This window comes from Pinus tabuliformis, chromosome 3_2 (genome assembly GCF_031772625.1).
Source record: "Pinus tabuliformis cultivar Carrire ecotype Pingquan chromosome 3_2, CPIR1, whole genome shotgun sequence".
In the NCBI taxonomy this organism is placed as follows: Eukaryota; Viridiplantae; Streptophyta; class Pinopsida; order Pinales; family Pinaceae; genus Pinus; species Pinus tabuliformis.
The window spans coordinates 1,265,778,239-1,265,794,521 of NC_142302.1; the positions used below are offsets into that span (position 1 = coordinate 1,265,778,239).

The 16,283-nt window shown below is 37.8% G+C and overlaps 1 protein-coding gene across 1 annotated transcript; it reads left to right on the forward strand.

Moving 5' to 3' along the window:
- Positions 1 to 583: 583 nt before the first annotated feature.
- LOC149185346 (uncharacterized) lies at positions 584 to 3,830 on the forward strand. The gene is made up of 2 exons (XM_089415634.1): positions 584 to 1,077; positions 2,839 to 3,830. The coding sequence occupies exons 1-2, from the start codon at positions 795 to 797 to the stop codon at positions 3,828 to 3,830; spliced, it is 1,275 nt and encodes a 424-aa protein (XP_089271760.1). The 5' UTR covers positions 584 to 794.
- The last annotated feature ends 12,453 nt before the right edge of the window (positions 3,831 to 16,283 follow it).

Sequence of the window (16,283 nt, forward strand, 5' to 3'; positions counted from 1 at the left end):
TATATATATATATATATTTATTTATTTATTAAATATTGGATTTTTTTTTTTTTACGTTGTAACAATTATTTTTATTATTTTGAAAATAATTCTTATTATCAATTTTGTCTTCTAGATTTTTGGTGTTTGGAATCTATTTACATTAATCTCATCCGTGTTCTAAATTTTTGATATTTGAAATCCATTTACATTAATCTCATCCGTGTTCTGAATAACTAATTACAGTTTTTAAAAAAGATTAACGATTGACTTAACATTTCTCAAATATTTAAAAAAAAAAAAACTAAAAAAATTGTTAAACATCCTCAGATTTTTTGATATCTATCTAATTAACAAAATTCTCAAATGAATTTGAGCACCATTATTAAGACACCCTGCATAACTGCAAAGTTAAACCTCCATGATCGTAAAGTTGAAAATAGATAAACACACACTTGTATTCCTTCCATATTCTTGTTAAAGTGCTCAAGTTCCGCTGTTTGAAAAGGGCCTCTGAACCTTTAGTGCTTGAGAAGCGGTCTTTCGCAGGGGTCAAGGTATCCACTTTCTGTTGGAGCCCCAAAGGGAGTGGCTTTGTGCATAGAGTAAGGTATCCCCTTTATGTTGAAGTCTGAGGAGTTAGATAGGCAGCTGACCGAATATCTGACATAACTTTCTTTGCAAGTCGTTTCAGAAAAGAGAGAGCAGTTGCTTGGATTCTTCAATTTTCACAGTGACAAGGAAAGGGAAAACTTCCAGTCAAAGACAGGATCTTCCCAGCTTCTCTATATACAGGCCATACATCTGCAACTCCAATGACATTGTTATTCAAGTTCGATTACATCAACATATCAGATATCTCCAGCTCGGTCGGAAGGCATTTCATGCGCGAGACGCTTCGGATACATTACTATTCAAGTTCATCAGCACACCTTTCATCTATGGAGTTGAATTTAGCACTCACTTCTACCCATAACAGACATTGTACTGTATCAGATGGTTCTGGGCAGCTTCATCGGCAATTACTTGAAGGCTTCAATCCTCGCGTGGAATTGAAGGAGACCAGATCCTCTTACTCCCTCAATATTCATCTTCCAGGTATATATGTATACACAATTTCCAGGTTCAATTTCCACTAAATTTAATTTTGAAAGAATATCATTTTTAAGATGAATCAGATGTCTCTTACCTCTGTCTAATAATCTTTAATGGCATGACATTACATCCTAAATCAATCTTAAACTAAAATTAACATAATTACATTATAATGTCGCTGATATATGTTGAATGGCATTATTTTCTCCCTTTTAGAATGCCATTTGTTATTGGATGTTATCTGTTATTGGTTTCTTTTTTGAGTTTGGTTCAATGTATCGGAGATGGATACTAGACCCACATTTATTTAGGTGAGCCAGTTATCTTTCATGTAGAAATTACTCTCAAGGAGTGAACATGTTAATCTCTATGGTACTGGAACCTAGGTGAAGAGGTTATCTTTCATGTAGAAATTACTCTCAAAGAGTGAACATGTTGATCTCTGGAACCTAGGTGGAAAAGATAAAAACGACTTGACTGTTATTTGCCATTTGTTATTTTACCATAATGTTATATAATTTATATTATAATTTCATAATTATATTAAGTAAATGTAAAAAGATAAATATAAATTTAAAATGTAAGATGGTTAATATTTAGAATTCTGTAATTTTTGTTTTTTAAATAATAAAAGTACTGATTCCAAGAAACCAAAAGTAAACAGAAAAATCCATGACTTATCCAGAGAGCTAAAAGCAGTACTGCTACCCCATAGATGGAGAAACTAGCAGTTTAATTTGGTCAAAAAAGGGTATTAAGAGTCCGCAAGTTCAAAGAGAATTGTCTTAAACAACCGAAAATTGCTTCAGATATGGGGAAGAGGTACCCGGTGGAAGTTTGGAACTAGCATAATAATTCAGAAATTAAATTTTAGAAACTGTAAGAAAACTTGTGCCTCAGGAGGACAAAGAAGTACCCAGGTTGATAAGCTGCTCCTTGACTTTGTATGGTGGCAGAATAAGGGAACTGGGGTGAATCCATCTCCAATCTAGCTTTAACATCCAACTGTAGATTCTTCTTCAATTTGTCCAACCTGTACATTAAATTGAGCTCAGTTTAGCGCATGTCCTCCAAAATGAAATTCCATTTATTTATGTAAAAGAAAAGCATTTTTCATTTATAACCATATAAAAATTTGGATCCAAGTACAGATTTATCTGTCAACAAAGTTCAACAAGAGGATGCCTATGGGGCTAAATATAAAAATGCTGTTTCTAAAAAAGGTTATACTCTGTGTTAAGAAATTTGAAAATACTATTTTTTTAAAAAGTTACAGTGTGTATTAAGAAATCTTTCAGTGATAATTACATTAAAGATAATTTGTTGAGGCATTTCAAATTATTTAATATGATTCCGGACAAATTATGTTGAGGCATTTTGAATTATCTAATATGATTCAGGACAAATTATCTTTAATGTGATTATCACCAAAAATAAATTTCATAACACATATGATATGGATAAAAGAATCACAAAAGCCTAAATTAAAATTATACTGTTTCAGATGTTTCTGCAAAAAATTTCATAACACATATGATATGGATAAAAGAATCACAAAAGCCTAAATTAAAATTATACTGTTTCAGATGTTTCTGCAAGATTACTTGTTATACAGTGCAAGATTACTTGTTATACTGTTCAAAAATGTATTCAGATGTTTCTTATTACTTGTTTTTATACACAAAAGTCTCACGCTTCCTGTTACTTGTTTCTCTACACAAAGCTCCAAATTTATATTGTAGTTTGATGATGCACTTTCTACAGGATTCAGGAGAGAAGACGTACGTTTGGAAATGGATAACACCCGGACTCTGCTAATACGTGGGCAAACATGTTTAGAAGGCCTGGGCATTGTGTCATGGACGTGGCATCTCATAGAGCGTAGTAGAGGGCGAAGAAGGCCTTACAAAATCCCCCACAATGTGAACGTCCCCTCCATCACAGGCAGCTTTCACCACGGGGTATTGCATGTTCAGATGCCCAAACTCAGGACGAACAGATTTAGCCCATATCACATCAACGGCTCTACCAGAAATCGCCACTGCCATGATGGCCCAACTGAAGCTATACCTGATCGTGCCTTGATACCAGAGCGGGAAGTACGATTTCCAGATAATTTAATGGCTGAAGCAAATGAACTTGATCGTGATCATGTTACAGATCACCCAGATTCCCAAAGATTGCCTCACTGTCCAGAACAAGAAGATGAATGCACTATTTTTTCAGAACAGTCTGTTGGTCTTCATGTTCCTGAAAGCTCTTCATCAGATAGTTTGTCTTCCAGTAGAAAAGAAGAGCATGGTGATCCCCAAAACTTGGTAGAAGAGATGAAGGAGGCCTCAACTTTATCCCAGAATCCACAAGATCAGCATCAACAGCATCATCCTCCTGCCAACCTGTGCTCAGATCCACAGCTAAAAGAAGAAGACTTGGGGGAAATTATGGAAGAAGACATTGAAGATCCAAGAGCTGATGAAGAGGAAAAAACCCTGCAAAAGGCTGATGATGCAGATAACTCACATTCCATTAAAAGCATCAAATCAACTGTTGAAGAACAGGAAGCAATGCGACCCTTCAATGCAGAGGCCTTGGAGGAAAATTCAGGAAACAAGGCGATTCTTCCCAACAATCTAGACCTGATCTGTGATCTTCATCCTAGGCGATTCTTCTCAAAGACCAACACTAAAATCTTGCTATCGGTTGTTCTGTCCGCTGCTGCTCTGCTTGCCGCTCGGAAATTAATGCGCCGATTATAGATCTTAAATGCATGGGTTCCATTCTTTGCTGATTCTTTGGATTGCGCATTCACCACATGAATCTTTGTATTATTCTACTTTGTTCTTTTTTCTTTCAATTACGCTGAGTTGAGTCTAGGCCAGGGTAGCTCTATATTGATAGAAGGACCTGTCCAGCCTCTATATTGATGGAAGGAGGACCTGTCCATTTGGGGATCTTGGATATTCTTAGTGACAGTTTTTATTTTCACAACTGGTTCTCATTTTGAACTATTCTCCATCCCCTTCTCATTTGAAACTTGATGGAGACTAACCTCATACAAATCCACTGATATACACTTTGTATTATTGCATACAAAATGCATTGTTTCTTACAAAAGAAAATAAATGTATGGATCCCATCTTTTCGTCTGAAACAAAATTGTATATTTCGAGAATCTTTCTATATAGATTTCTTTTTGGGTTGAAGTTTCTCAATTTTTATTAGTTAGTTCCCGAGAATAAAGCAACCAATGTTGTCAAAATACAATGGTGAGTCTCCATAAATAAAGCATCCGGTTTTGGAAAAATGTGGACTCTCATGAATAAAGCATCTAATTTTCTTGCTAAACACACAGGGTGAATCATAAGGAGTATGAAAGCTACATATTTATATATTATAAAATTGAAATAATTTATACAGAGTCATGTTTGAAGCTCTGGAGGCTACAATTTTAGCATGCAAAAGTGCAAGTCAATGAAGGTCTAAAACTAAAAAAATCCACACACTGTACTTCCATTGAGTATCTGCAAACATCATACATGATTTTCACAAAACATATTTGTGCTTTCTAATTGAGTAAACATGTCTGCTGTTTGGGCAACGGATATTTTTAGGTGTTGAAAATATAACCACTGTAAAACGTTACTGGGAATAACTGATTGTGTCATTTTAACAAATTTATATTTGGGGATAAAAGATGTTTCAAGGGTGGCCAGGCTTACTCTTACATAATACTATAATTGGTATGGTAAATCATTTTTTCATCCAACATAGACACTAAATCTAACTCGACTTAAGTTCAACTTAGCTATAAATAAAACCACAATGCTTTTACCATCTAAAATAACAATTTAAACACAAATCAGATCTCTTCCACAACTCAGTGAATCAATTGCTCAGTCGATTTGAAAACTCTGTAAATAATGCAAATTTGGCATTAACCCAACTTAGGGCTGACCTTCCTACTCCTATGTCAATGTTTGAACCAGTGAACCTTGTTCTTACCTTCATCCTAAGCCCGATTGAACCCTTTCTCATTTACAAGCCTGTCTTTTATCCTTGCCACTCCTGGTTATGCAGAAGACCTACAGCGTCCCAAGCATTTTTAGAAGCAGCAGTTATGATACCCGACAATTTCACTTGTCATTTCAAATTCTAGAGAGTTCGAGCAATTTTAGTTTTCTTGGACTTTCACATGGCACATGTTATTGGTAGAATTGTACATGTAATGACACCCTGGGTAGCTATGTCTTCTGATGTAGTTACCTTTGTTGCAGGGCATTCGTAGAACTAAAATAACAACTTTAAACTTAGCTGGAAAACAAACTCATTCACATAGAAAGTCATCTGTGATACTTGGCCAAAAAACAAATCAAGGAAAAAAAAAAAAAAAAAAAAAATATTTACTCGAAGATAACTTAGCTGAAAAACAAATTCATTCACATAGAAAGTCATCTATAATACTTAGCCAAAAACAAATCCACTATTGCAGACTAACTCCAGCAGAAGTAGAACATCCCGGCCTAAAAATTACTCTCTCAGGTTCAAGGGACACAGACCTAATTTCTTCCACCGAGAAACCAAAACTAAAAAACCTCACCAAAAAAGCCGCTTATTCTCCCAGTCCCCTTGATTTTTTAAGATCCCACACTACCTTCTAATCTTCCCCAAGAGATTGCGAAGGGCTCCTTACTAACTTGACAATAACAAGGCATATGTATCAGATTACCAAATTTATTAAAACAGTCTCCTAAAATTATTACGCAGACTCATAGGAACTGAGAGACATGAAAGAATTCAATTACTGAACCTGAGAGAAATATGTAATAACAAGACACTACTACAGACTAACCACCATCAGAAGTGGCGTATGCAAGCCTCGAAAATACTCACCTGACTTGAAAGGCCGCAGTGTCATTTTTTTCTCGGCCAAAGAACCCAAAATTAACTCTCCACAAAGGTTTTTATTGTTCAATTAATGACCAACTCACATCAACTTCGGTGTGAAATACGACGGTGGAAAAGTTCTAAAGAAGCTTACATTTTGTACGTCTGGGGCTGTGGAATGGGAAAAGCATTTCATTTTGGAATGTGATGTATTCAAAGACATGAGAGAAAGTTATGAGAACATGTTAGCATCAGTATCTTGGCATTGTCTTTTTAACGAGGGGATTGTTAGAAGGTTGGGCCAGCTCATCATCAATTTGAATCGGAAAAAGATTGAATTGAAAAAAACGAAAAACAGGGACTAATGGTCTCATAGACTATTTTTAGTCTCTTGGACCTTAAAATATCATTTCATTTCATTTATTAAAAATGAGTTTTTTCTGGAGCACTTTTCTCATCAGTTATCAAATTGGGGCACTTTTCTCATTAGTGATCAAATTTGAAGGGGCACTCTTCTGATCAGTGATCAAATTTGAAGGAATATCATTTCATTTCATTTATTAAAAATGAGCTTTTTCTAGGGCACTTTTCTAATCAGTGATCAACTGGGGCACTTTTTTTTATCAGTGATCAAATTTGAAGGTTGGTCTTAATTTCAATTAGAACAATACATATCCATGCACCTTTACATGAAGCCCTAGTCTTAATTTCAATTAGAACCATACATATCCATGCGCTTTTATATAATGAAAAGTTTTTTTTAAATATACATTTCAATTCACAACATTATCTCATCTTTATATTTCATTTTCAATCAAATTTATTTCTATTAAATAAATTAAATTCCTAAAACTAAATGGCAGGTAGAAAATATCACATTATGACAACATCAAATAGATAATATAGTCAAATCTGAAAATACACATTCACATAATAACAAACTTTATAAATTGTATTAATTATTTTCAAAATGAAATTAGTACATTTCGTCTCCAAAATAAAAGTGCACTTGAGAATTTTTTTCTTATCATGTTCCATCTATCTCAAATTATACATATTTAATAATTCAAATTATACAAGTATAACAACTCAAATTATACAAAACATTGTGTATTTAATATCCAAATAGCAGAAATAGAAGACTCCCATCATCAAACTTCTGCATTTTGCTATTTTTTATTTTTGCCTTGATATTTTATCTTTAACCAATAGAAATAGAAGACCGTCATTTATCATAATCCTGCATTTCTTTATTTAACATAATGACCATTTGTAGTAGCCCTATGGATCTATAATTTAGAGCAACAAGAAAAGATCTACAAAAAACGTAAGAATAGAGGAGAACCTAGTCATACTGTAAATGGAATTAAATCAACATTTGGTAGGCAGATGGAAAGTGAAATATAGACCAATGCCGATAGGGTACTTGTTCATCATTAAGTTTATGTAGTGTTACGCTGTCCACCAAGGTTGCAATCTGTATGTTGTAGGCCCCACTTGGATGCCATGAGTTTTAAACAGAAATTGCAACGCATCAATTTTGATTTGCTTTTGAGGTGGACAATGATCCATCGATAAGGTTGAGGTCTATTGTGTTAATCCATCCACAATGGTTCCATTCTAGTTGTGGTTTACCCCAACATATGGAATAGGTTTCAATGGAAAGATAGTTGGTGCAAGTCATTCATTGATTCTGATTTCATTGGTGAAGTCGACAAAGTGAAATCAGAGTGAACCATCGACCATGGTTCCACTAGTGCCATTATTTGTCCTACTAGGATGATATGAGTTTCGAAAGGATGAGACCAAGTGTCAGTGGTAGGCTGTAGTTTCTTAGGGTTTATTTTAACCAAAAAAATGAAATATATATGAATGAATAAATGAGGTGAGAGCTAAGAGTCAAAGCACCAACTGTGATCTAGAATTCATGTCGCAGCTAAACATGCAGTTGAATATTGTTTGATGAATATTGCCTTGAATCTGTAGGACTTACAGACTGCACTCAGCCTCACTATCAAACTAGAAAATAAACCTTGGGTTAGGCTTTGCTCGGACTTTCAAGTGAAGTTGGGGACCCGCTTTTGAATCTTCCACTAAGTTTTTCCAAATAAACACCTACCTAATGTAGAAAATGACCATCCTCTTGTGGGCTACCTCCAGATCCAGAGGAACCAAGATTTACCCAACACCTTTCTCAAGTTCATGTCATAATTCAAACCCTAGTAGCCCGTGTAAACTGTACTCTCCAGCTATGGATTCGAAACCCCGAGGGAAGAATTCTTGGAAACATTCACCTACTGAAAATGCTCCAGATGAAATCTCGCCACCAAGTTCTGGACATTAGGGGCAGGAGTGTCAACATAAATGAGAGAAACCAACGCTATCTGGACCAGGAATTTATCGAAATTAATATCGCAAAAACAATGAAATCTTGAAGAATGAATCCCTGCCCTAGTGGGTTTTGAAGCCACGAGGATTCTCAATGCCAAACCTCCCGCCAAAACCTTCACAAATAGGGACAAATCCATTTGTACCAAAAAATAATAATCTCACAGTGTCATCAGATTGAATCATGTTGAACACACATGGTCTCGAGGCTTCACAGAATCGACTCTCATAGAGATCTATGATTATTTTTCCCCACATATATACACGTTGGAATAGTTTTCCAAGCTGACCTATCTGAGTGACCAAAGATTTGGTTGTCACACACGCTGGAGGAAAATGACCATCTCAACAGTAACTTTGAACGCCAACATGTAAATGTGGACTCAGATTTTGTACAAATTGTGCCCATCGAGCCATCACCTCATAACCTCACACATTAATATATTGTCGTCCTCCCTCCTCCCATTAAATATCAGTTATCACACACTCACTGTTTGAGCCATCTTTTATCCCTTACCTCTGTACCAATTCATGTGCCAGTGCCATTGATTTATTCAGTTAAATCTCTTCACCAATCACCTTAACATTACATAACCTATTGCATAAAGAATATGGTGAAACTTTGGTATTTACGTAAGGGACTACTCTGGAGTCTATATGTCGCTAAAATGATTTTAGAAATGAGAACAAGGCAACCAGGGGATATTTGGCAACAATTTATCCAACAATCCCTCATAGGGAATTTTGTTATATTATTTATATTTTTTTTTAAATAGTATAACTAAAAATTAACATTTTTTTATGCCTAATTTTCCCATTGCATTTCTAGGATGTGATAGACTCCCCTTGAAGGGTTGTGATGCGTTCAATTTTGACCCTTGTTTCTACTCTCCTCCTAAAATATTTCTAAGGGCTTTGTACTAACTAGACAAAAACAAAACATATTATTAGATCACCAAATTTAGTAAACGGATTCCTAAAATTACTGAGTAAAATGATAGTAACTAAGAGACATTACCAAGTAGAAAGATAATAATTGAGAAGCATGGAATAATTTGGTTATTAAACATGGGAAAATTATGTCATTACAAAACATTACTATAGACTAACCCCATGGGAAGTAGGGCATGCAAACCTCAAAAATACTCTCTTAATTTCAATGACCATAGCCTTAGTTTTTCTCCCCCAAGAAACCAAAATTTCCCCACTCCCCCCAAAAAAACCCTTTCTTCTAGTCCCCTCCCTTTTCCATTAATCCCTAACTACTTTTTAATCTTCCCTTAAAAGATCACTTATTGTTCCCTATTAACTGGACAAAAATAGAACATATATAGCAAATGATGTGCACTTATGCAGGGATGCAACAGAATACATATATAAACATAAACATAGAGATGCAGCAAAAATAAAACTTCATTTCATTAATATCAAAGAATTGAAATATGCTTACATACAGAATGGAAATAAACTAGCTCGAGCGATGGTAGCTTATCTCTGAGAAGAGATGTGGCGGCTACATGCCTCTGAACTATGTTACAATGAGGCTTGAAGACCTATTTATTATTGAGAAACAATGGAAAACCCTAAACATCCAAAAACCTAACCCTAGGAGATGAAGCACCAAAACTATGGGCCCCGTTGGGGTAAATTGGTACATCAACTTCTTGAGCTCGTAACTTTGGCACACGATCTCCATTTAACGCATGATACCTTGTTAGAAATATCTATCTGAGGACTATAACTTTTGACTGCAAACTTTGGTCATTTTCCTATTTTCCAAAAAAATGTCGTTTAGGGCCTCAAAACAACTCTGGAAGTTCATGACCTGAAAAACCGCCAAAAATAGTAAAATGTGATACAATTATGGAAATTGAAAGAAATAATGGTACAATAGTGGGGGTCCAAGTGGAATAGGCAGGTGGCCACCAATATCCACCTATATTAGTCCTTCACCCTTAGGAAGCAATGGACCCCATTGTGTTGAGTGCCTCCATGAGATGGGGAAACTTCTGTTGAACTTGGTCTTTGGTGAGCCACTTGCCTTGGTGCAGGAGTTGGCCAAATTTGACAACCTAGTATAGTTGGATCTTCTGCTGGCAAGTTTTCTTGATCTGTGCATCAATGATTTGATCAGTTGCGACTTGTTCCATGCAATCAGGGTTTAACTCTGTTGGTGTGAGTTGTTCTGCAATGTCTGATGTGTCCAGTAATGGAGGAAAGTATGGCCGAAGGCGGTTCACATTGAACACTGGGTGCAGGCCAAGGAATGGGGGAATACTGAGCTCAAAATAATTGCCTCCCACAACCTTGGTAATGGTGTAAGGCCCATATCAGAGTGGTATGATCTTTTGATGGGCTCTGATAAGGCGTTCTTTTTGCAAATGCAACCAAACTTTGCCACCCACCTGAAACTTGTGTGGCACCTAATGTTGAGTATATTGTTGCTTGTACTTGGCATTGGAATTCTCCAAGATGTCTTCAACCTGCTAGCGGATGTGTTGGAGGCATTCAAAAAATCTGGTTGCTTTATCAACCTTAGATAGTACATGTGTGGATTATGTCTGTGTAGTTGCATGAGGCATGGCAGCATTAATCAGACACAATGGCTGAAATCCTAGACCCACTTGAAAGGGACTGCAACTAGTCAAGCTATGGAGAGATTTGTTATAACTATGTTGCACATAGGGAAGGCTCTCATCCCAGGTTCATGGATGCTTGGATTTGTACATGTGGAGTATGTGCACTATCATCCTGTTGACAACCTCTGTCTGGCCATCAGTCTGGGGATGGAATGCAGTCGACTTGGTGAGCTTGATATCCAATAGTGTCCAGAGGCTTGACAAGAATATGCTCAGGAACCTGCTATCCCGATATGATATAATGGTTTGTGGGATCCCAAAATGTACCCACACTCATTCAAAGAAGAGTTTGGCAATGTCCTTTGTTGTGATACTCTTCTTGCAGACCACCAATATAGCTATCTTAGAAAATTTGTCCACGACCACAAATACAAAGTCATTACCATGCTTGGTAGAAGGGAGGCTAGATGTATAGTCCATGGATATGGATTCCCAAGGCTAGTTGGGAGTAGGCAAAGGATTGTACATGCCATGCTTCTTGATGGTTGGCTTGGTGATGGTGCAGGTAGTGCAGGATCTGATATATTTCCCAACTTCATGTTGGAGTTTTGGCCAATAAAAGTACTTTTGTAATATGGCCATAGTTTTCTCCGCACCAAAGTGTCCTGCGACTCGACTGTAGTGTGCCTCCCAAATTAGCTTGGCACGCTCGCTTGAAGGAACAAAAAGGTGGCCCAGGTAGCATAATAATGTGTCCTAGAGGTGGAAATCAGGAACTTACTTGCCATCTACTAGCATATGGCATATGGAGGAAAACTCTAGATCCTTTATAGTTGCAGCCACCCAGAGGTCTTGTGGCCACAAGAGTAGTCAGTGCTGCAACTGGGGGCCGGCTGAGGCAGTCTGCAACATGATTGGTGCCGCCCTTTTGTATTCAATGTTCAAGTGGAATTGTTGCAGATATGTAGACCACTTCAGATGGCGATCATTTAACAACTTCCCTTGTGTCTGTATAAACTAAAGAGGTCACCAATCGGTGTGGATGATCGTCTCCTTCCCCATAATGTAATGCTTCCATTGTCGGTAAGTCTGCACGATGGAATACATCTCTTTATCATAGCTGGAGTACTTCCGAATTGCATCAGAAAGTGTGTCACTATGATAGGGCACTGGATGTCCGTGCTTGGTGTGGATTGCACCAATAGCATACTCGGAGGCTTTTGTCTCAATTTCAAATGGATGTTACAGGTCTGGCAATGTGAATACTGATGCATAGTAGAGGCAGTGCTTCAACTCAACGAATGCCTTTTGTTGGGACTCGAACCATGAATTTTTTTTGTTTCACTCTACCCTTGGTAATCTAACTCAAAGGCCAAGTGATATGGGATAATCCCAACATGAACCTCAGATAAAAATTTTCAAGGCCCAAAACGTTGCGAAGCTCTATTAGAGTGTTCGGGGCTGGCCAATCCTGAATGGCTTGGATCTTATTCAAATCCACATGTGTGCCTCTCTCATCTATGATGTAACCTAGATATTAGACCTGGCTCATGCCAAAGGTGCATTTCTCCAAGTTGGCACACAGTTTATGTTGCTGCAGGGTTTGAAGGAATTGTCAAATGTGTTGCAAGTGTTATTCCCAACTCTTGCTGAAGATGAGGATGTCGTCCAGATAAACAACCATGAATGAGTTGGTGAAGGGCCAAAAGATGTCATCCATTAGCCTCATAAAAGTAGCAGGGGAATTTGTCAAACCGGAGGGAATAACCAACCATTCAAAAAGGCCCTAGTTGGATTTGAAGGTGGTCTTCCATAGATCTATGGGCTCTATTGGAACCCGGTGATAGCCAGACTTCAGATCAATCTTGTTGAAATACTTAGCCCCCTTGAGTTGGTCCAGAAGGTCTTCAATCTATGGGATTGGATATATGTTCCTGACAGTGATTTTGTTTAGTGCTCAATAATCAATGTAGAGCCTCCAAGTCCCATCCTTCTTCTGTACAAGTATAATCGAGCTCCCACAAGGTGAGGAAATTGGTTGGATGTGTCCGTTTTGCAACAACTCCTGGATTTTCCGCTTAATATCTTCATTTTCCATAATGGAGCAACGATATATCATCCTGTTGGGCATAGGTGCTCTGGGAGTCAGGTCGATCGAATGCTTAACCTGACAGTACAAGGGTACCCCTGTGGGTGAGGAGAATATGTCTCTATATTATTCCACGACCTTATCCACCTACTTCTGTTGCGCTAAGGAACCATTCCCAGGGGACATGGATGTGTCCACGATCTTCCCCTTACTTTGAGAGCGAATAAAAAAGAAAACAAATTTACTAGTCTGGGAGATGATCTTACCGCATTGCTTAGCAACGATCAAAGAAATGGAAGTAGGCAAGGCTACCTCTAGTATCTTGTATAACATATTACCCAAAGAAATAATAACAATGTGATGCCTCGACTCATACATAACATGATGCTTCCACAAGTATGATTGGCCTAATAATACATCACAAACTCCACTAGGAGCAACATCACACAATACCTCATCTGTGGAGGGCTTGATGTTGTAGGGAAGGCGACAATGCTGAATGACGCGAAGATCTCGTCCTTGGTGAAGCCACCCACTAGTGTATGGTTGCAAGTGTGGTATGGTTGATAGACCCAACCACTTCACAACCTCTGCAGAAATGAGGTTATTTTGGCTCCTGCTATCGACAATGAATTGTAGTGGCAAACCCTTCACCCACATCTGTGAGTGGATGAGACGCTCCTCCTCCTTTGGATCCTCGGGCTCAATCTTCTAGATCTTGGTGGTGGAAACAATGGCACTAGGCTCCGCATCAACAATTTTCTTCCCTTTGTCATTCCCCTTGTTGGGTTCTGACTCGGAGTTATAACATGCCTCTCATTTTGAATCCTTCAGCTCGGCCACTAGTGACTGCTTGGCTCGACACTCACTTGTGTTGTGAGTGGGGCTCTTATGGAACTCACACCACTTTCCTATGTCATTATTTTTCTTTGTGGTGTTGTTATTTTCTTGCGACTTCAACGGGTTGTCTTGGGACACCCCGCCTTGGATTTATCCTTTGTTCTACAGTTTGGGGGCGCCTTTCCCTTTCTTCTGATTCATAGAGATGCAGTAGAGATAAAACTTAATTTCATTAATATCAAAGAACTGAGATATGCTCACATACATAATGAAAACAAACTAGTTCGGGCAATGGTAGCTTATCTCTGAGAAGAGATGTGGCGGCTACATGCCTCTAAATTGTGTTACAATGAGCTTCGAAGGCCTATTTATTATTGAGAAACAATGGAAAACCCTAAACATCCAAAAACCTAACCCTATGAGATGAAATGCCAAAACTATGGGCCCCGTTGAGGTAAATTGGTACATCAACTTCCCGGGGTCGTAACTTTGGCATATGATCTTCGCTTGTGCATGATACCTGATTAGAAATATCTATTTGAGGATTATAACTTTCTAATTCAAACGTGATTCTTTAAGTCACATCATCCATTTTTCCTAAAAAAATGTCGTTAAAGGCCTCAAAACAGCTCTGGAAGTTCAAGACTCGAAAAACTGCCAAATATAGTAAATTGTGCTACAATTATGGAAAATGAAAAAAAAAAATGGTACAATAGTGGGGGTCCAAGTGGAATAGGCAAGTGGCCACCAATATCCACCTGAATCAACAAATCATCAAATTAAGTAAAATAAACTCCTAAAATCATTGTGCATATCACTGTGCAGAATGAATTATAGAATCACAGGAACTAAACTAAGACACATGGAAGAATTCAATTACTGAACTTTGAACAAAGTTGTTAGCAAGGAGACTCTACATCATCCTCCCTTCTTTTAGAAACTTTTACTTTTCTGGTTCAAAAACATTTAGTGTAGCTACTTGGCTATATTTAAGTAGGTCAATGTTTGTGATACGAGTGTTGTAGGTGTTATTGCCCATACACTTCTTAGACGAAGAGCCCTAACCTCACTCAATGGGTGATCCCAAAAAATCTTTTCCTTGTGATGCATTAAAGAATTACATATTAAGCTTGCATTTAACCATTTAATTACAAGTGCACAAAGAAGAGGAAGAGAAGAATAGCAAGTCATGCATAGAAGACACAAGATTGATATCGGAGTTCGTCCAGGAGGGACTATGTCTTCGGGCCCTGCTCAAATTAGTGGGGAGGCCCTATTTTCATTAGATGGAAAAATAATGAAAGTACATCAAAAGTCAAAATGACGACCTTATACCTCCAAAATTGAAGAAGCCCGAAAATTGCAGATCTCTGATGGAGAAACGGACAGCACCGTTGAGTTCATGGCGTCGAGAAATGTTGAAACCATATAAAATTTGTCGAAACTGACAAAGTGAAAATCTGGCCCCCTGGAGAAATTGCTCAAATCATGGTTCTAGCCCCCTCTCTGCACTGCTCATGGTTCCACCTGCATAGAAATGTGTGCCCACTCTTGGCCTCCACCCCGACGCACTGTGCAAAAATGTTGAAGTACTTTTTGGTGGGTGGATTAAACAAGAAGTATTGTTGGGTGCATTGGCAAACTTGGAAATTTGTTGAGGAGGGGTCGGGGGGTCAAATCCTGACCCTCCCTTTTTTTAATTCATAATGGTTATGGTTTTATTTAAATGGAAGGCGGGTCCGTGGGTGTGGTGGCTTGCTCCCCTAACCTCCGTCGTTGCAACCGTATTGAAGGTGAGGTGGAGGGGTGGCGGGGTTGATAGCCCACACCCCCGACCATAAATACACTATATCCTTTATGGTTCTGTTTGGTGGACTCCGAGGGTGGTGGGGTCATGGTCGCCGACCCAAATTTAACTTTGACTTTGGTTATGGTTCCGGGGGTGGCGGGGTCATGGCCACCTGCCCCTTTTTTTAAATAAATTTTGTTGTGGTGGTTCTGATGGCGGCAGGGTCATGGCCGCCTACCCCATTTTTAATATATTTTTGTTATATATATATATATATATATATATATATATATATATATATATATATATATATATATATATATATATATATATATATTCTATTTTACTTTAAAAATAAAAATACGGTTCCACCGAACTTAGTGCTTTTCTAAAACCTTAGGGATATTAGACAAATTAATGGACCCACAATTTCGCCCGGAAAACTGGCCAGATTCCGATGCTGAATTTTTGCCAAATTGCACCCTCCTTAAGCCTGCCGCATGGGTAAGTCAACCCACAACTTTGACTGCTTCTATATTTTTCATACGGACTCGGATTGGAGTGTCGTTTGTGCTTTTGGACCCCAAAAGCATTTACACTTAGCACACTGTTTGTGTCCTTTTCAATCCACACTTTCAAT

What these genes read in the sequence shown, in the direction of transcription:
- LOC149185346 (XM_089415634.1), top strand. Translation starts at nt 795, where the DNA reads ATGACATTGTTATTCAAGTTCGATTACATCAACATATCAGATATCTCC. An exon ending in CCTCAATATTCATCTTCCAG is followed by an intron (nt 1,078 to 2,838) that starts GTATATATGTAT and finishes CACTTTCTACAG; the next exon opens with GATTCAGGAGAGAAGACGTA.